The sequence below is a fragment of the Ascaphus truei genome, chromosome 8 (assembly GCF_040206685.1).
Source record: "Ascaphus truei isolate aAscTru1 chromosome 8, aAscTru1.hap1, whole genome shotgun sequence".
NCBI classification, from domain to species: domain Eukaryota; kingdom Metazoa; phylum Chordata; class Amphibia; order Anura; family Ascaphidae; genus Ascaphus; species Ascaphus truei.
In genome coordinates this window covers 43,953,853-43,974,314 of record NC_134490.1, presented here as the reverse complement: position 1 = coordinate 43,974,314, position 20,462 = coordinate 43,953,853, and the positions used below count along the sequence as shown (strand labels likewise).

At 55.4% G+C, this 20,462-nt stretch overlaps 1 protein-coding gene across 8 annotated transcripts; it reads right to left on the bottom strand.

Annotated features, from left to right (window-relative positions):
* Positions 1-2,002: 2,002 nt before the first annotated feature.
* SYCE3 (synaptonemal complex central element protein 3) lies at positions 2,003-19,561 on the bottom strand. 8 transcript variants are annotated; one of them, XM_075611758.1, is made up of 4 exons: positions 19,475-19,561; positions 2,778-2,880; positions 2,427-2,519; positions 2,003-2,265 (listed from the first exon to the last, which is right to left on the bottom strand). In XM_075611758.1, exons 1-4 carry the CDS (start codon positions 19,484-19,486, stop codon positions 2,108-2,110), a joined length of 366 nt encoding a protein of 121 aa, XP_075467873.1. In that variant the 5' UTR covers positions 19,487-19,561; the 3' UTR covers positions 2,003-2,107. The 8 variants fall into 8 exon arrangements, with proteins under 8 accessions (XP_075467873.1, XP_075467878.1, XP_075467875.1 ...); XM_075611763.1 differs by having other exon boundaries at positions 2,778-2,891; positions 19,475-19,541; XM_075611760.1 differs by having other exon boundaries at positions 19,418-19,502.
* Positions 19,562-20,462: the final 901 nt, after the last annotated feature.

The following is a 20,462-nucleotide window of genomic DNA, read 5'->3' as shown; positions in this document are numbered from 1 at the left end:
TCAATAACATTTTTTTTTTCAAACTTTATATTTTATTCGTTTTTTTTCATAAGGCATAACAGTCATCTATCTATACATTCTGTTACCCTCGCTGTATTTTGTAACTGCCATGGCTACGATTCCTGACATTTAAACACACAAGACAATGTTGGGGGTAGGGAAAAATAATGGGGGAAAGGAGGGGAGGTGAGGGTCGCTAGTTTCTTCGCTGCTGGTTCTTTGGCGGACACTGCTCTTCGTCTTCTTCCAATTAATGGATACTCCGGTGTAGCCTTCTGGCTTTATGACTAACCCTATCCTTGTGTATTAACTCTTTATTTGTCTCCATGGAAAGCCCTAACCTGACCTGTCCCGTCTCTTCCTTAATACGTACCATCGGAGGAGAACTCATCTAATCCTATCATAGCTAAACAGTGGCATTGCTCACCCCTGGGATGTCTGTCTGAGCCAACCAAGGCAACCAGACCTTTTGGAAATTTGGGTCAGTCGTTAACTAAACTTGACAACTTTTCCATCTGGCAGACAAACCAAATTCTGTTCTGAATCTTTTCAATAGATGGAATTGTGTTCTGGTTCCACAATGCTGCGGTCTCGCACCTCATAGCAGTTGAAAAATAAGCAATTTATTCCCTCGCCTGGTTATCCCTTGCATTGGTTTGTTTAGTAAGAACAAGCAGAGGTCTAACTGAATTCTGAGGCCCAATATCCTCTGCAGCCAATTCCGAATTTGTTCCCAAATAGGGTCCAATCGGGGACAAGACCACAGCATGTGCAACAAATCCCCCGGCTATCCACATTGTTTAGGGCACAAGGGGGAGTAACCTGGTACAAATTTAGATAGTTTGACTGGGGTGAGATACCACCTCATTAAATACCTTGAGTTCTCCTTCAATGTCGTACAAATAGAGATTTTGGCCACTGTGTTAAATATCTCTGTCCAGTCTTCGTCTTCTAACGTCCTACCCAGATCTGACTCCCACAGGGTCATGTAGCTTAGCTTCTGTTTGTAGTCTTTACCAGAGCTGATCACTTCTCTGTATATTCTAGAGGTTAGTCCCCGCGTGTCATTACCCCGCATGCAAAGTGTTTCAAAACTCAATTACATTTTTAACGACTTATAAAGCATTTTTTGATTTCTATAGAAGGGTTTAGCCCACCTCCCAAGCAGGGCAAGATCTACACAACACTTGTTTGTGATAATTTGTTGCCAATATTACAAGCAGTTGGAGCTCTAAATTGTAACAATAGATGTTACCTTGGTAATATAAGGATACATTGTAGCTGCTGAGTTACACTGACTGAAGCAGCCATTATGTCGGTAACACCATAAGGATTTTTAATAGATTTATAACAGGAGCACCAAATTGCCAGCTTTAGAATTATACATTGTCACATGCACAAATAAAAAATAAAAAAGGGAGGGGGGGAGCGAATGTAGGATTGCTGCTTTAGCTACAAGCAGCTACAGCATTATTTTAAACCGGATTAATCTTCATTTACAAGCAATTTTCATTTTTTTAAGCACCGTGTGCTTAATAAAATACAGTAGTGTCTTGTTTGAAATGTATGCTCGTAGGCAATAAAGGTTTGTAAAACACTTCTGGGGTACTTAAGATGTGCAGCTGAAATTATTTCATATTTGCCATTAGGCATGGCATTGCTTTAAAAATTAGTGGCCTAAAAGTATATAAAAATACCATGATCTGAATAGATATCTAGGACTAATAAAAGTTGAACTACGATGACATTTTTCAAACAAATAGCAAAACATTTGTGAAAAAGCAGGATATGATTAAACATGATCAAGGACATTCTATAGTATGCATGTCACCCTAAATATATTTTATATATTGGGCATTACAGCCTCATCAAAAATGTCCATTTCATGTTTGCAATTTAGTACAGCTATTTGTCTTTGTACCACCGGATATTACAATATTAATCAACAAAGATGATTAAGTAGTGTGGGCTAGAAATAAAACTCTGTGGTTTTAAGACAATCATTTGTTAGTCTTTTAATAGAACTACACATTTCTTATTTTCCAAAATGATATCACAAACAATGTGTGAGGACATAGCTTAGAAGTGCTGTAAAAGGACTCAGACTTTACTGATCCTGCTTGGTTTCATCCAACATATCCTGCCAATTCCGTTCTACCTCCTCTTTGCACTTGAAGAAAGCATCCTCCAGTCTCTTCATTGAGTTAGCCAGTGCAGGATTGGTACGTATCACTACCAAGTCGTAAGCCATCCACGTTGCTTGAACTAATAGCAAATAGAATACAAAAAGACAGGTACGGTAAACTGTATACAGTACAAAGATTTTATCAGACAACTGTGGTACATACAGTTTTTATTTGCAATAAGAGTCACATTGCTCCAACATGAAAAAAAATACAATATATGTTCAGATGTTTTCGAAATACCATGATATCCAGCAAATAGGGAATGGATGATGTGTTGAACCCCAGGCAGAAGCTTGTCGATGTCTGTGTGGGAGGACAGGAGTAGCATAATGTCTGTGTAGAAAGAGGGGACTATAGGTATACTGTATGTTCAAAATGTGAGAAAGAGGAACCATTAATGTCTGCATATGTACAGTATGTGTCTGTAAAAAGAGGTGGGTGTGAGATGATATACAGTAGGATAAATGTTCAACTGACGTCCAATGGGAGGACAGTTAAGAGGTATATGTAGCAAATATCTATTGTTGAAGTAAAGGATGTGTCCTTTATGTCTCAGTAAAAGAACTTAAAGGTTGAAATACACTTACATACCTGATATTTTTTCCATTTCTTCTAGCATTTTTTCCAGGTCCTTGTTAAGATCACTCAACATTTTGGACACATCATCATAGTTGTGCACCCCATGCTCTGCCATCTAGAGGAAAGCTACATTTAAAGGGACCAAGTGGGAACATTTCCAATTTCAAGACAGTTTCACGGGTCAAACGTGTTATGCTATTATTCAAAGCTACCAGGTCAGCGAGAACTCCGGTAGCATACAGTAATTTGCCAATTCGGGATTATATATCAGTAACCCCTGCCACGTCTTATTGCTATTGTAACTTCCCCCCACCCCCCTCAACACACACACTTTGGTGGGCTAAGCAAAAAGGTAGGTGCGTGTTATATAAATATGACCATTCTTTAGTGTATATCTTCAAGAATAAAAAATATATATTTGCTGAAATCATCCCATATTCTCTGTACTACATTAGCTAAATGTAAGGGCCTACTTGGATTTTACTTACTATGACAGGCTCAGGCAGTTGTAATGTTGAAGCTATTGGGAATGAAGATATTAAATCAGTGACACAGTAGAAGAATGTCACCTGTAATTTGGACTAACATGATTAGACTACTTATCCATTGCACGTGTACTAGTTATTAAATTTCAGTGCTGGAGAGTCCTGCCATCTCCATGTCCACGGTCCTGCCATCTCCATGGCCACGGTCACCTCTGGCACTTCCTAATTATCTCAAGTTGCACAGAATCGGGGAGGCGGGGACTGTCAATGGAATGACGTTGAGACTCAATGTCATTCCGGTGATGGGCCTCACCTTCTGTACAGATTGTGGATCACGATCAGACCCTAGAAAACTTGCATAGTGCCATGACATACAGACACAGGTCAAAAAGGTCACTGGCATAGGGAAGTGGTTGCAGAGTTCTCCCTGGTGGATGTGTGGAGGTCTCAACATCAGGGCCAATGGGACTACTCATTTTTTTCCTCCCCTCACCAGTCCTATTCTCGTATAGATTATTTCTTGGTAACTGAGAATGTTCTAGAGGCCTCACTAAATTTAGATATTGGTCCGATCTCATGGTCCGACCATGCACCTATTATCCTATCTCTCACCGCCCCATTTGTAAAATCTAACTCATTTAGCTGGAGATTAAATGATTCCTTGTTAAATCACCCGGAGATAGAGAGAGAAATCAGAGAAGCCCTAATAGAATTTTTCGTTATTAACTCAGGCTCCGTCACATCCCCGGCGATACTCTAGGAAGCCCATATGGCGCGGTCAGAGGCAATTTTATCTCCATTGCCTCCTCCAGGAAAAAGACAAAACTAAAAAGTTAACCAAGGAGCTGACGGATAAGATCCTAAATTTAGAACAGCTCCACAAAGCCAACCAGTCTAAGAAAATGTACAAAGTCCTGATCCCCTCCAGAAACGAGCTAAGACAGATCCAGCTGGAAGATGAAGAGAAAGCCCTCAAGTGGACTAACCAGCGGTTCTATGACAAGGGCAATAAGGCCGGTAGACTCTTAGCTAGCAAGCTGAGAGGAACAGAAAAGATCTCAAATAACGGCGATTAAGAATGGGGCTGGTGAGATAATTTATAACGACAAAACAATTGCAGAAGAATTTACTAAATTTTATACAAGGCTGTATAATTTAAAAGCCCAGAAGGGAGGGGCGCAGGCCTCGGCGTCTGAGGCTATCGCTGACTACTTAGACAGCTGCCATCTCCCGTCTCTAACAGAAGACGAAAATTTGGCCTTAAACGCCAAGATAACACAAAAAGAATTGGCAGACGCAGTTAAGAGGTCAAAAATTTCGAAGGCCCTGATGGCTTCACCAACACCTATTAAAAAAGATTCCTTCCTGTGTTATCCATCCATTTGCTAGACATGTTTAACTCCTTTATGGATAGGAACCTAATCCCGTCATCTATGTCTATGGCTAATTTAGCCATTATCCATAAAGAAGGGAGAGATTCGATGCAATGTGGTAATTATCGACCAATCTCCTTGTTGAACAATGATCTCAAGTTGTATAGCAAGATCCTGGCGAATAGGTTGAACCCCATCCTAGCAATGTAGGAACCTGTCCTGCGCTCAAGCCGTCATCCAGCACTGTTAGTGTCAATACAAGTCACATAGAAAGAAACAGGGAGTTTAATTGGGCCAAAAATGAGGTCAGAGCTTGGGAAGGTTGACCTTACCTATGAAAAGCGTGAAACGCGTTGAGGGGGAGACTGTGGTGTAGCATGTGTTCGATTGTGAGCTGAATAAAGATTTTTCATTCAAACCGGAAGTGCCTCAGACTCAGTCACTGGCTGTGGCGCCGGATTCCTTTCCCCTCTATGAACCCCATCCTACCCAGATTAATACATATTGACCAAGTGGGTTTTGTGTCCGGCAGAGAGGTGTCGGACAATACCCGAAAGATAATAAACATAGTCGATTATGTCCACCTCTCAGGAACCAAGGCGGTATTGTTAAGCTTAAACGCAGAGAAGGCGTTTGACAGAATTAATTGGTAATTTTTAGGCATGACACTGCAGAAATTCGGATTCAAAAACTGTTTTCTTGAAGGGATTCGGGCATTGTACCGCAACCCATCAGCCATGGCCAAACTACCAAGAGGCATCCTAGATAGGATCAAAATTAAAAATAACTAGGCAGGGATGCCCCCTGTCCCCCCTCCTTTTTGCACTGACAATTGAGCCCCTAGCAGCTAAAATCCGAGAAAACACAAATATACAGGGCATAGTAATTGGAAAAATAAATTATAAAACCTCCTTATTCACTGATGATATTATACTGTCACTGGCGCGGCCCCAGACATCTTTACCGAACCTGCATAAGGAATTGGAAGGACTTCGGTAAAATATCCGGCTATAAAATTAATAATGATAAGTCTGAAGCCCTAAATCTAAACCTATCGGAGTCAGGGGTCAAGCTACTTAAATTGAACTTTAATTATAGCTGGAGCTCCTCACATATTAAATATTTGGGAGTAAATGTGTCGAGGAGCTACCACTTACTATACCAAAAAAACTACCCGGCATTATTCAGGAAAATTAAAAAAGACTTAGATAAATGGGAGGACTATCAGATTTCATGGATTGGGAGAATGATCTCTGTAAAAATGAACATACTCCCCAGATTATTATATTTCTTTCAGACTCTCCCAGTCCGTGTCCCAGGCTCCGAACTGAAAAACATTAAAAACAGAACGTTTCATTTTATTTGGCAGGGCAAGAAGCCCAGAGTGGCTAGGTCTGTGCTGTTGTCCTCGAGAGTGAGGGGAGGCATGGGTGTCCCAGATGTCTCAAAATATTATCAAGCAACCCAATTGAGACAAGCAGTGTTATGGAACGCTGAACCAACTCAAAAGTGTTGGCTGGCTATCGAGTCTCATTACGCGAAAACGCCCTCTCTGCCAGCCTGCCTTTGGGAAACTAATAGGGGGGATGTGCAGACAAAGGGATTCGAGATAGGAGCAATGAGACTCACCTGGGAAGTACTGACAAAATTCAGGTCTAACTACAGTCTCTCGTCTATTAGCTCACAGCTCACCCCACTTTTTAATAACCCCAAATTTCCCCCTGTATGTGATCATAAGCAATTTGACCAATTCAAACTGAGGGGAATTGAGGTGATTGCTGACCTATTGAGCGATGGGAAGTTTTTGAGCTTCCAAGATTTACGAACAAAATACGCAATGCCAGAATTGGATATATTCAAATATCTCCAAATTAGACATTTTCTTCCAAAAATATCCCCAAAATTGAAATTTCCCCCTCACGAGGTTTGAGAAGTTAAGCCAGAATAACACTCACCAAAAAGGTCTAAATCACCAAAATATACGCTAATTGGAGATGCCAGCGAACCAGCCAGTCCATGAGTACATGCTTAAATGGGCGGCAGAATTGAATATTGATATAGACAGAGAGGATTGGGAAGATATTTGGAAATTTGCAGCAAAGACTTCCATATGCACCACTACTAAAGAGAATATCTATAAGATTCTAATTCACTGGTATCTTACCCCAGTCAGTCTAAAACAAATCTACCCCCCGGCCTCTGATTTATGCTAGAGGGGCTGTGGACAAAGGGGAGACATGGCCCATATTTGGTGGTCATGTCCAGAAATTCGGAAATATTGGTTCTCTATACAAATGCTCATAAAAGAGGTGACGGACCTCACCATCCCCATTGATCCTCTGACCTACTTACTGGCAAAGCCAATTGAGGATATTGACAGGCCAGTACGGAAATGAATCTCCTTCATTCTTACGGCAGCAAGGTGCGCTGTAGCGGCCTCCTGGAGGAAGGTATCCCCGCCTGCCAAACAAGTGGTAAAAAGGTTAATTAACGAGGTCATGCTGATGGAAAAGCTGACCGCTTTTCTAAAACAGTCCTCATCAGACTTTTATCAAACCTGGGAGCCGTGGCTAGTGCTCTGACCCAAGCCAAGGGATTACTTGTTTGCAGCAACTAACTAGATCTAGCCGTCCTGCCCATGGATACACAGGCACAGGTGCTCGGCGGCCGAGTGGAGGGGTGATCACACTGTCCCCCCCCCCCCTCCCTTTCTTCTTTTTCTTGCCTCCTTCTCAACTGATCCCCTCATACCTTCCCTCCTTCCCCTCCCCCTTCCTCCATTGAGACATCAGAGCTCAAAAGACAGAAGGTTGAGCGATCACCCTCCTCCCCCCCTCCTCTCTCAGTCGAGGTCCACTATGTGGTCGAGAGGCCTCGCCGTTCCTGGCGATGCTCTATCTTTCTGGAGGGAAAAAAACCTGTTGTATTAGACTAGGCTTATACCTTGTCATGTTGTTTGATTGTCTTTGCCTAATAAAAAAATAAAAATAAAAATAGTTTGTGTATATCAACAGGACCTGTTTAAGTGTGGTTACTATACCTTTTCAACTATACCTCACACTGGGGTCCTCAGTCCCTACATTTATTCACCAGATGCTCCGTCTCGTCCGTGAAGTCTTTTAACTACACTGTATATTATGTCACGTATTTTCGTCGTGTTTTACAGATAATTAAAGTTTATTATTTTGCGTCTTGAGTTAAATGGTATTGCGGTACCCAATGGCCTGTTCCTATTTTTTGGAAGTAGCTATTTACACTACTACTTTTAGTATACCTTGTCCTTTACTTTCATATCTTGAGTGCAGCTATTATGTGGCTTGGGTGACCCCCTCTGGTCACTCCTTTGTGTGTTCTAAGGCTGCGTCCCCGCTGGCGCTGAGCGGGCAGCGCTTGGCGATGTGACTTGCATACATATATATATATATATCTACTATATATTTCTCAAAGCATTGTATGTTTCTCTGTCTGCACTGTCCCTAGCGGCAATCTCATTGGTCCCTTGGCCCGCCCGCCCCCGCACACCTCTCATTGGCCTGAGGCGGAGTGACGGGCCAAAAGTCCAAACAAACACACACACACACACACACCTCTCTCTGTCCTCTCCCCCCCATCACACTCACCTCCCTCACCCCACCGGCACTCCACTCACCTCCCCCCCTCCCCGGTGTGCTCCACTCACCTCCCCCCCTCCCGGGTTTGCTCCACTCACCTCCCCCCTCCCCGGTGTGCTCCACTCACCTCCCCCCCTCCCCGGTTTGCTCCACTCACCTCCCCCCCTCCCCGGTGTGCTCCACTCACCTCCCCCCCTCCCCGGTGTGCTCCACTCACCTCCCCCCCTCCCCGGTGTGCTCTATTCACCTCCCCCCCTCCCCGGTGTGCTCCACTCACCTCCCCGGTGTGCTCTACTAACCTCCCCCTCTCCCCGGTGTGATCCACTCACCTCCCATCCTCCCCGGTGTGCTCCACTCACCTCCCCCCCTACCCGGTGTGCTCCACTCACCAACCCCCCTCCCCGGTGTGCTCCACTCACCTCCCCCCCTCCCCGGTGTGCTCCACTCACCTCCCCCCCTCCCCGGTGTGCTCTACTCACCTCCCCCCCTCCCCGGTGTGCTCCACTCACCTCCCCGGTGTGCACTACTCACCTCCCCCCCCTCCCCGGCAGGGGGACAGACAGCCTGTTGCTGCCACGCGGCACCTAAGACGGCGGCGCCCTTCCTCCCTCACGGAGTAACTAAGATGGCGGCGGCCGGAACGACAGGTGACGTGTGTGTGTGTGTGTCACTGTGTGTGTGTGTCACTGCGTGTGTGTGTCACTGCGTGTGTGTGTGACACTGTGTGTGTGTGTGTGTGTGACACTGTGTGTGTGTGGGTGTGTGTCAGACACTGTAGGGTGGGGACCGGAGCTACGCATGGGGGGGGAGGGGTCAGGAGCGGAGAGAGAAAATAAATATACAGGGGGAGTGGAAAGGAGGGACCCGCAAATTTTAAGCAATCCACCCCCCCTCCTGTCCGCCGTCGTCCCGTCCCCCTCCTGTCCGCCGTCGTCCCGTCCCCCTCCTGTCCGCCGTCGTCCCGTTCCCCTCCTGTCCGCCGTCGTCCCTTCCCCCTCCTGTCCGCCGTCGTCCCTTCCCCCTCCTGTCCGCCGTCGTCCCGTCCCCCTCCTGTCCGCCGTCGTCCCGTCCCCCTCCTGTCCGCCGTCGTCCCCTCCCCCTCCTGTCCGCTGTCGTCCCCTCCCCCTCCTGTCCGCTGTCGTCCCCTGCCCCTCCTGTCCGCTGTCGTCCCCTCCCCTCCTGTCCACTGCCCCCCCCTCCTGTCCACTGCCCCCCCCCCTCCTGTCCACTGCCCCCCCCTCCTGTCCACTGCCCCCCCCTCCCCTCCTCCTGTCCACTGTCCCCCCCATCCCCTCCTCCTGTCCACTGTCCCCCCCCTCCCCCTCCTGTCCACTGTCTTCCCGTCCCCCTCCTGTCCACTGTCGTCCTGTCCCCCTCCTGTCCACTGTCCCGTCCCCCTCCTGTCCACTGTCCCGTCCCCCTCCTGTCCACTGTCCCCCCCCTCCTGTCCACTGTCCCCCCCCTCCTGTCCACTGTCCCCCCCTCCTGTCCACTGTCCCCCCCTCCTGTCCACTGTCCCCCCCTCCTGTCCACTGTCCCCCCCCCTCCTGTCCACTGTCCCCCCCCTCCTGTCCACTGTCCCCCCCTCCTGTCCACCCCCTCCTGTCCACTGTCCCCCCCCTCCTGTCCACTGTCCCCCCCATCCACTGTCCCCCCCCGTCCACTGTCCACTGCCCCCCCCGTCCACTGTCCCCCCCCGTCCACTGTCCACTGTCCCCCCCCGTCCACTGTCCACTGTCCCCCCCCGTCCACTGTCCCCCCCTTCCCGTCCACTGTCCCCCCCCTCCCCTCCTCCTGTCCACTGTCTTCCCCCCCCCTCCTGTCCACTGTCCCCCCCTCCTGTCCACTGACCCCCCCCCTCCTGTCCACTGCCCCCCCTCCTGTCCACTGTCCCCCCCTCCTGTCCACTGTCCCCCCCCCTCCTGTCCACTGCCCCCCCCTCCTGTCCACTGTCTCCCCCTCCTGTCCGCTGTCGTCCCCTGCCCCTCCTGTCCGCTGTCATCCCCTCCCCTCCTGTCCACTGCCCCCCCCTCCTGTCCACTGCCCCCCCCCTCCTGTCCACTGCCCCCCCCTCCTGTCCACTGCCCCCCCTCCCCTCCTCCTGTCCACTGTCCCCCCCATCCCCTCCTCCTGTCCACTGTCCCCCCCCTCCCCCTCCTGTCCACTGTCTTCCCGTCCCCCTCCTGTCCACTGTCGTCCTGTCCCCCTCCTGTCCACTGTCCCGTCCCCCTCCTGTCCACTGTCCCGTCCCCCTCCTGTCCACTGTCCCCCCCCCTCCTGTCCACTGTCCCCCCCCTCCTGTCCACTGTCCCCCCCTCCTGTCCACTGTCCTCCCCTCCTGTCCACTGTCCCCCCCTCCTGTCCACAGTCCCCCCCCTCCTGTCCACTGTCCCCCCCCTCCTGTCCACTGTCCCCCCCTCCTGTCCACCCCCTCCTGTCCACTGTCCCCCCCCTCCTGTCCACTGTCCCCCCCATCCACTGTCCACTGTCCCCCCCCGTCCACTGTCCACTGCCCCCCCCATCCACTGTCCCCCCCGTCCACTGTCCACTGTCCCCCCCGTCCACTGTCCCCCCCTTCCCGTCCACTGTCCCCCCCCTCCCCTCCTCCTGTCCACTGTCTTCCCCCCCCCTCCTGTCCACTGTCCCCCCCTCCTGTCCACTGTCCCCCCCCCTCCTGTCCACTGCCCCCCCTCCTGTCCACTGTCCCCCCCTCCTGTCCACTGTCCCCCCCTCCTGTCCACTGCCCCACTCTCCTGTCCACTGCCCCCCCTCTCCTGTCCACTGCCCCCCCCTCCTGTCCACTGCCCCCCCCCTCCTGTCCACTGCCCCCCCCTCCTGTCCACTGCCCCCCCCCTCCTGTCCACTGCCCCCCCCCTCCTGTCCACTGCCCCCCCCTCCTGTCCACTGTCCCCCCCTCCTGTCCACTGTCCGTCCCCCCTCCTGTCCACTGTGTCCCCCTCCTGTCCACTGTGTCCCCCTTCCTGTCCACTGTGTCCCCCTTCCTGTCCACTGTGTCCCCCTCCTGTCCACTGCCCCCCCCCTCCTGTCCACTGCCCCCCCCCTCCTGTCCACTGCCCCCCCTCCTGTCCACTGCCCCCCCCTCCTGTCCACTGCCCCCCCCTCCTGTCCACTGCCCCCCCCTCCTGTCCACTGCCCCTCCCTCCTGTCCACTGCCCCCCCCCTCCTGTCCACTGTCCCCCCCCTCCTGTCCACTGTCCCCCCCTCCTGTCCACTGTCCCCCCCTCCTGTCCACTGCCCCCCCCTCCTGTCCACTGTCCCCCCCTGTCCCTCCCCCCTGTCCACTGTCTTCCCGTCCCCCTCCTGTCCACTGTCCCCCCCTCCTGTCCACTGTCCCCCCCCCCTCCTGTCCACTGTCCCCCCCCCCTCCTGTCCACTGTCCCCCCCCTCCTGTCCACTGTCCCCCCCCCTCCTGTCCACTGTCCCCCCCCTCCTGTCCACTGTCCCCCCCTCCTGTCCACTGCCCCCCCCTCCTGTCCAATGCCCCCCCCCCTGTCCACTGCCCCCCCCCCTGTCCACTGCCCCCCCCTCCTGTCCACTGCCCCCCCTCCTGTCCACTGTCCCCCCCCCTCCTGTCCACTGTCCCCCCCCTCCTGTCCACTGTCCCCCCCTCCTGTCCACTGCCCCCCTCCTGTCCACTGTCCCCCCCCCTGTCCACTGTCCCCCCACTGTCCACTGCCCCCCCCTGTCCACTGTCCCCCCCCCTGTCCACTGTCCCCCCCCTGTCCACTGTCCCCCCTCCTGTCCACTGTCCCCCCCGTCCACTGTCCCCCCCGTCCACTGTCCCCCCCCCTGTCCACTGTCCCCCCCCCCCTGTCCACTGTCCCCCCCTCCTGTCCACTGTCCCCCCCCTCCTGTCCACTGTCCCCCCTCCCGTCCACTGTCCCACCCTCCCTCCTCCTGTCCACTGTCCCCCCCTCCCCTCCTCCTGTCCACTGTCTTCCCGTCCCCCTCCTGTCCACTGTCGTCCCGTCCCCCTCCTGTCCACTGTCCCCCCGTCCCCCTCCTGTCCACTGTCGTCCCGTCCCCCTCCTGTCCACTGTCGTCCCGTCCCCCTCCTGTCCACTGTCCCCCCCTCCGTCCACTGTCCCCCCCTCCGTCCACTGTCCCCCCCTCCATTCCACTGTCCCCCCCTCCTGTCCACTGTCCCCCCCTCCTGTCCACTGTCCCCCCCCTCCCCTCCTCCTGTCCACTGTCCCCCCCCTCCCCTCCTCCTGTCCCCTGTCTTCCCGTCCCCCTCCTGTCCACTGTCGTCCCGTCCCCCTCCTGTCCACTGTCCCCCCTCCTGTCCCCCCCTCCTGTCCCCTGTCCCCCCCCTCCTGTCCACTGTCCACTGTCCCCCCTCCCCTCCTCCTGTCCACTGTCTTCCCGTCCCCCTCCTGTCCATTGTCGTCCCGTCCCCCTCCTGTCCGCTGTCGTTCCGTCCCCCTCCTGTCCACTGTCCCCCCCTCCTTTCCACTGTCCCCCCCTCCTGTCCACTGTCCCCCCCTCCTGTCCACTGTCCCCCCCTCCTGTCCACTGTCCCCCCCCTCCTGTCCACTGTCCCCCCCTCCTGTCCACTGTCCCCCCCTGTCCACTGTCCCCCCGTCCCCCCCTGTCCACTGTCCCCCTGTCCCCCCCCCTGTCCACTGCCCCCCCCCTGTCCACTGTCCCCCCCCTCCTGTCCACTGTCCCCCCTCCTGTCCACTGTCCCCCCCTGTCCACTGTCCCCCCCCTGTCCACTGTCCCCCTGTCCCCCCCCTGTCCACTGTCCCCCCCGTCCACTGTCCCCCACTCCTTTCCACTGTCCTCCCCTCCTGTCCACTGTCCCCCCCCTGTCCACTGTCCCCCCCCTTTCCACTGCCCCCCCCTCCTTTCCACTGTCCCCCCCTCCTTTCCACTGTCCCCCCCTCCTTTCCACTGTCCCTCCCTCCTTTCCACTGTCCCCCCCTCCTTTCCACTGCCCCCCCCCCTCCTTTCCACTGTCCCCCCCTCCTTTCCACTGTCCCCCCCCTCCTTTCCACTGTCCCCCCCCTCCTTTCCACTGTCCCCCCCCCCTCCTTTCCACTGCCCCCCCCCCTCCTTTCCACTGCCCCCCCCCTCCTTTCCACTGCCCCCCCCCTCCTTTCCACTGTCCCCCCCCTCCTTTCCACTGTCCCCCCCCTCCTTTCCACTGTCCCTCCCCCTCCTTTCCACTGTCCCTCCCCCTCCTTTCCACTGTCCCCCCCCTCCTTTCCACTGTCCCCCCCCTCCTTTCCACTGTCCCCCCCCTCCTTTCCACTGTCCCCCCCCTCCTTTCCACTGTCCCCCCCCTCCTTTCCACTGTCCCCCCCTCCTTTCCACTGTCCCCCCCCCTCCTTTCCACTGTCCCCCCCCTCCTGTCCACTGCCCCCCCTCCTGTCCACTGTCCCCCCCCTCCTGTCCACTGTCCCCCCCTCCTGTCCACTGTCCCCCCCCTCCTGTCCACTGTCCCCCCCTCCTGTCCACTGTCCCCCCCTCCTGTCCACTGTCCCCCCCCCTCCTGTCCACTGTCCCCCCCCCTCCTGTCCACTGTCCCCCCCCTCCTGTCCACTGTCCCCCCCCTCCTGTCCACTGTCCCCCCCCCTCCTGTCCACTGTCCCTCCCATCCACTGTCCACTGTCCCCCCCGTCCACTGTCCACTGCCCCCCCCATCCACTGTCCACTGTCGTCCCCCCGTCCACTGTCCACTGTCCCCCCCGTCCACTGTCCACTGTCCCCCCCATCCACTGTCCCCCCCTTCCCGTCCACTGCCCCCCCGTCCACTGTCCCCCCCCTCCCCTCCTCCTGTCCACTGTCTTCCCGTCCCCCTCCTGTCCACTGTCCCCCCCTCCTGTCCACTGTCCCCCCCCTCCTGTCCACTGCCCCCCCTCCTGTCCACTGTCCCCCCCCTCCTGTCCACTGTCGCCCCCCCCTCCTGTCCACTGCCCCCCCCTCCTGTCCACTGCCCCCCCTCCTGTCCACTGCCCCCCCTCCTGTCCACTGTCCATCCCCCCTCCTGTCCACTGTCCGTCCCCCCTCCTGTCCACTGTGTCCCCCTTCCTGTCCACTGTGTCCCCCTTCCTGTCCACTGTCCCCCCCCTCCTGTCCACTGCCCCCCCCCTCCTGTCCACTGCCCCCCCCTCCTGTCCACTGCCCCCCCCCTCCTGTCCACTGCCCCCCCCCTCCTGTCCACTGCCCCCCCCCTCCTGTCCACTGCCCCCCCTCCTGTCCACTGCCCCCCCTCCTGTCCACTGTCCCCCCCCCTCCTGTCCACTGTCCCCCCCCCTCCTGTCCACTGTCCCCCCCCCTCCTGTCCACTGTCCCCCCCCCTCCTGTCCACTGTCCCCCCCCCTCCTGTCCACTGTCCCCCCCCCTCCTGTCCACTGTCCCCCCCCCTCCTGTCCACTGTCCCCCCCCTCCTGTCCACTGCCCCCCCCCTCCTGTCCACTGTCCCCCCCCCCGTCCCTCCCCCCTGTCTTCCCGTCCCCCTCCTGTCCACTGTCCCCCCCTCCTGTCCACTGTCCCCACCCTCCTGTCCACTGTCCCCCCCCCCTCCTGTCCACTGTCCCCCCCCCCCCTCCTGTCCACTGTCCCCCCCCCCCCTCCTGTCCACTGTCCCCCCCTCCTGTCCACTGTCCCCCCCTCCTGTCCACTGTCCCCCCCCTCCTGTCCACTGCCCCCCCTCCTGTCCACTGCCCCCCCTCCTGTCCACTGCCCCCCCCCTCCTGTCCACTGCCCCCCCCTCCTGTCCACTGCCCCCCTCCTGTCCACTGTCCCCCCCCCCCTCCTGTCCACTGTCCCCCCCTCCTGTCCACTGCCCACCCCTCCTGTCCACTGTCCCCCCCCTGTCCACTGTCCCACCCCCTGTCCACCCCCCTGTCCACTGTCCCCCCCTGTCCACTGTCCCCCCCCCTGTCCACTGCCCCCCCTGTCCACTGCCCCCCCCCCTGTCCACTGTCCCCCCCCTGTCCACTGTCCCCCCCCTCCTGTCCACCGTCCCCCCTCCCGTCCACTGTCCCACCCTCCCTCCTCCTGTCCACTGTCCCCCCCTCCCCTCCTCCTGTCCAGTCTTCCCGTCCCCCTCCTGTCCACTGTCGTCCCGTCCCCCTCCTGTCCACTGTCCCCCCCCTGTCCACTGTCCCCCCGTCCCCCTCCTGTCCACTGTCGTCCCGTCCCCCTCCTGTCCACTGTCCCCCCCTCCGTCCACTGTCCCCCCCTCCGTCCACTGTCCCCCCCTCCATTCCACTGTCCCCCCCTCCTGTCCACTGTCCCCCCCTCCCCCTTATCCTGTCCACTGTCCCCCCCCTCCCCTCCTCCTGTCCCCTGTCTTCCCGTCCCCCTCCTGTCCACTGTCGTCCCGTCCCCCTCCTGTCCACTGTCCCCCCTCCTGTCCCCTGCCCCCCCCCTCCTGTCCACTGTCCCCCCTCCCCTCCTCCTGTCCACTATCTTCCCGTCCCCCTCCTGTCCATTGTCGTCCCGTCCCCCTCCTGTCCACTGTCGTTCCGTCCCCCTCCTGTCCACTGTCCCCCCTCCTTTCCACTGTCCCCCCCTCCTGTCCACTATCCCCCCCCTCCTGTCCACTGTCCCCCCCTCCTGTCCACTGTCCCCCCCTCCTGTCCACTGTCCCCCCCTGTCCACCCGTCCCCCCCTGTCCACTGTCCCCCCCCTGTCCACTGTCCCCCCCCTCCTGTCCACTGCCCCCCCCCTCCTGTCCACTGTCCCCCCATCCCCCCCCTTTCCACTGTCCCCCCCCTCCTTTCCACTGTCCCCCCCTCCTTTCCACTGTCCCCCCCTCCTTTCCACTGTCCCCCCCTCCTTTCCACTGTCCCCCCCCCTCCTTTCCACTGTCCTCCCCCTCCTTTCCACTGTCCTCCCCCTCCTTTCCACTGTCCCCCCCCTCCTTTCCACTGTCCCCCCCCCTCCTTTCCACTGTCCCCCCCTCCTTTCCACTGTCCCCCCGCTCCTGTCAACTGTCCCCCCCTCCTTTCCACTGTCCCCCCCTCCTTTCCACTGTCCCCCCCTCCTTTCCACTGTCCCCCCCCTCCTTTCCACTGTCCCCCCCTCCTTTCCACTGTCCCCCCCCTCCTGTCCACTGTCCCCCCCCTGTCCACTGTCCCCCCCTCCTTTCCACTGTCCCCCCCCTCCTTTCCACTGTCCCCCCCCTCCTTTCCACTGTCCCCCCCCTCCTTTCCACTGTCCCCCCCCCTCCTTTCCACTGTCCCCCCCCCCTCCTTTCCACTGTCCCCCCCCCTCCTTTCCACTGTCCCCCCCCCTCCTTTCCACTGTCCCCCCCCTCCTTTCCACTGTCCCCCCCCTCCTTTCCACTGTCCCCCCCTCCTCCTTTCCACTGTCCCCCCCCTCCTTTCCACTGTCCCCCCCTCCTCCTTTCCACTGTCCCCCCCTCCTTTCCACTGTCCCCCCCTCCTTTCCACTGTCCCCCCTCTTCCACTGTCCCCCCTCCTTTCCACTGTCCCCTCCTCCTTTCCACTGTCCCCCCCTCCTTTCCACTGTCCCCCCTCCTTTCCACTGTCCCCCCCCTCCTCCTTTCCACTGTCCCCCCCCTCCTCCTTTCCACTGTCCCCCCCCCCTCCTCCTTTCCACTGTCCCCCCCCCTCCTCCTTTCCACTGTCCCCCCCCCCTCCTCCTTTCCACTGTCCCCCCCCCTCCTCCTTTCCACTGTCCCCCCCCTCCTCCTTTCCACTGTCCCCCCTCCTCCTTTCCACTGTCCCCCCCCTCCTCCTTTCCACTGTCCCCCCCTCCTCCTTTCCACTGTCCCCCCCTCCTCCTTTCCACTGTCCCCCCCTCCTCCTTTCCACTGTCCCCCCCTCCTCCTTTCCACTGTCCCCCCCTCCTCCTTTCCACTGTCCCCCTCCTCCTTTCCACTGTCCCCCCCCTCCTTTCCACTGTCCCCCCCTCCTCCTTTCCACTGTCCCCCCCTCCTCCTTTCCACTGTCCCCCCCTCCTCCTTTCCACTGTCCCCCCCCTCCTCCTTTCCACTGTCCCCCCCCTCCTCCTTTCCACTGTCCCCCCCCTCCTCCTTTCCACTGTCCCCCCCCTCCTCCTTTCCACTGTCCCCCCCCTCCTCCTTTCCACTGTCCCCCCCCTCCTCCTTTCCACTGTCCCCCCCTCCTCCTTTCCACTGTCCCCCCCTCCTCCTTTCCACTGTCCCCCCTCCTCCTTTCCACTGTCCCCCCTCCTCCTTTCCACTGTCCCCCCCTCCTCCTTTCCACTGTCCCCCCCCTCCTCCTTTCCACTGTCCCCCCCCTCCTCCTTTCCACTGTCCCCCCCTCCTCCTTTCCACTGTCCCCCCCCCTCCTCCTTTCCACTGTCCCCCCCCTCCTTTCCACTGTCCCCCCCTCCTTTCCACTGTCCCCCCCCTCCTTTCCACTGTCCCCCCCTCCTTTCCACTGTCCCCCCCCTCCTTTCCACTGTCCCCCCTCCTTTCCACTGTCCCCCCCTCCTTTCCACTGTCCCCCCCTCCTTTCCACTGTCCCCCCCCCTCCTTTCCACTGTCCTCCCCCTCCTTTCCACTGTCCCCCCCCCTCCTTTCCACTGTCCTCCCCCTCCTTTCCACTGTCCTCCCCCTCCTTTCCACTGTCCTCCCCCTCCTTTCCACTGTCCCCCCCCTCCTTTCCACTGTCCCCCCCCCTCCTTTCCACTGTCCCCCCCTCCTTTCCACTGTCCCCCCCCTCCTTTCCACTGCCCCCCCCCTCCTTTCCACTGTCCCCCCCCTCCTTTCCACTGTCCCCCCCCTCCTTTCCACTGTCCCCCCCCTCCTTTCCACTGTCCCCCCCCTCCTTTCCACTGTCCCCCCCTCCTTTCCACTGCCCCCCCCCCTCCTTTCCAGTGTCCCCCCCCTCCTTTCCACTGTCCCCCTTATGCTCTCAACTTCTAAAATGAAAGTATCCATATCTATCACCCTACACCAGTGATTCCCAACCAGGGTTCCGTGGAAGCAGTCTCAGGGGTTCCTCTTACGGACTACAGACCCCCACCACTTGAACCTACAGTATTATGTGTCAGCCAGATAGGGGTTCCCCGAGATTTTTCCAAATACTTCAAGGGTTCCTCGAAACAAAAAAGGTTGGAAATCACTGCCCTACACACATATCAGAGATTCCAAGAAGCCTCTGCTACACTAAGTGCCAGTCTCCTTTTGGCAGATATCCCCAACAATTGTGTGAGTTGTATTCTATAGGGATCACACACTACCTCTGCAGATATTTAAAGTAACTAGTGTTCACTAGGACTTCAAAAGATACAACTAGTCTATGACACAGACATTTAGCACTCTTTATTTTATTTTTGTGCATGTATCAATTTACTAAGAAGACCTGACACAAGTTACACTATAAAAGTCATACTTTGGTTAAACGGGTACATTACCATACCTACAATGAACCGTTTTACAGTGATTCTAACCACTGAATTATGTGTATTATTATTTATATCACCTGTATGCTTATTATAACGTTTTAAAAGTTGTACATTTTAACTAACCAACCTACGAACCCAAACTGTGAGGGCAAGACAATCCCATAGGTCCTGCTAAGCAGTACCTTGCTGCTCCAATACACAGCTCTTCATTACTCTTTTATATCTGTGGCGCACCAACTTAGGGATTTCTTTCTTCTCTGTACCCCGGTGTACTTTTGTCTGCATAGTTTCTCCCTTTGCCAGAGGATGAGCGGCGTTTCTCACCCTGCCCTCAGTTTGTGGTAATGACGGTAATTTCAGGAGGCCCGATCTCTTATTATAACGGTGTTATTATATTGATAAAGACCAGATGCACATTATGTGATATAATTAAAGCATCATACATAGGATTACATAATGAGGTGTATGACTATGAATATTATTATGTCCCCTTATATCCCATATATGTAGCACCCTTACTATAAAACAATTGACACCTGAATATCAGTTTAACATTGGTTTCGGTCACTGAATATGCCCCTTCCATTATATATCACCCTATTATAACCATGACATATCACCCCAATATAACCCCATGTATAACCCCAATATATTACCATGATACACCACCTCAAAATTATATATCACCCCAATAACCCTAATATATCACCCCAATATAACCATGATATACCACATCATTATAGCCATGATATATCACCTAATATAACCATTATACAGAAGCATACTTCGCTTGCCTCACAGTATCTCACATTCGTGTATTTAAGTATTTCCTGTCACGAAGCCTCTGCCCTCTGCCTGTTACCTACCAAACGGATCATAAACCGTCCAGTGTCAAATTACCAACTGTCGCCCTCAAGAGCAAAGAAAAAGGCGCGATCTAAATCTCGCGAGAATTGTCTCCCTTCCCTGCGGCGCATCACACCTTCCAACCTCGCGGTCTTTTTGCTCAGAGCTCGACGATCTTGCAAGATCCTTCAGTCAGGAGGGATTCGGGGGCGCGTTACAAATGTAACCTTGTATATAATTACACCCTGAGCGGCGGAGGGATAGATCTTCTTCCCTGGCACACCATACCCTGGCACATTGCACCCTGGCACTCTGTACCCTGGTACATTATTCCCTGGCACACCATACCCTGGTACATTATTCCCTGGCACACCATACCCTGGTACATTATTCCCTGGCACACCATACCCTGGTACATTATTCCCTGGCACACCATACCCTGGTACATTATTCCCTGGCACACCATACCCTGGTACATTATTCCCTGGCACACCATACCCTGATACATTATTCCCTGGCACAGCATCCATACCCTGGCACACTATTCCCTAGCAGCACACCATACCCTGGCACTCCATAACTTTGCACATTATACCCTGGCACATCATATCCTGGCACAACATACCCCGGCACATACCCATGCACATTTCCTGGCACATCATGTCCTGGCACACTATACCTTGGCATATCATACCTTGACACATCATATCCTTGTACATTGTTCGCTGGCACATTATACCCTGGTACACTTCGCTGGCACACCATACCCAGGTACATTATACCCTGGCACTCCATACCCTGGCATATTATTCCCGGCACACTATACCCTGGCACATTATTCCCTACACATTATACCCCGACACACCATACCCTGGCACATTATCCCCTGGCATATTATACTCAGGCACACTATACCCAGATACATTATACCCTGGCACACCATACCCAGGTACATTATACCCTGGCACACCATACCCCTGCACATGATTCCATAGCACATGATTCCCT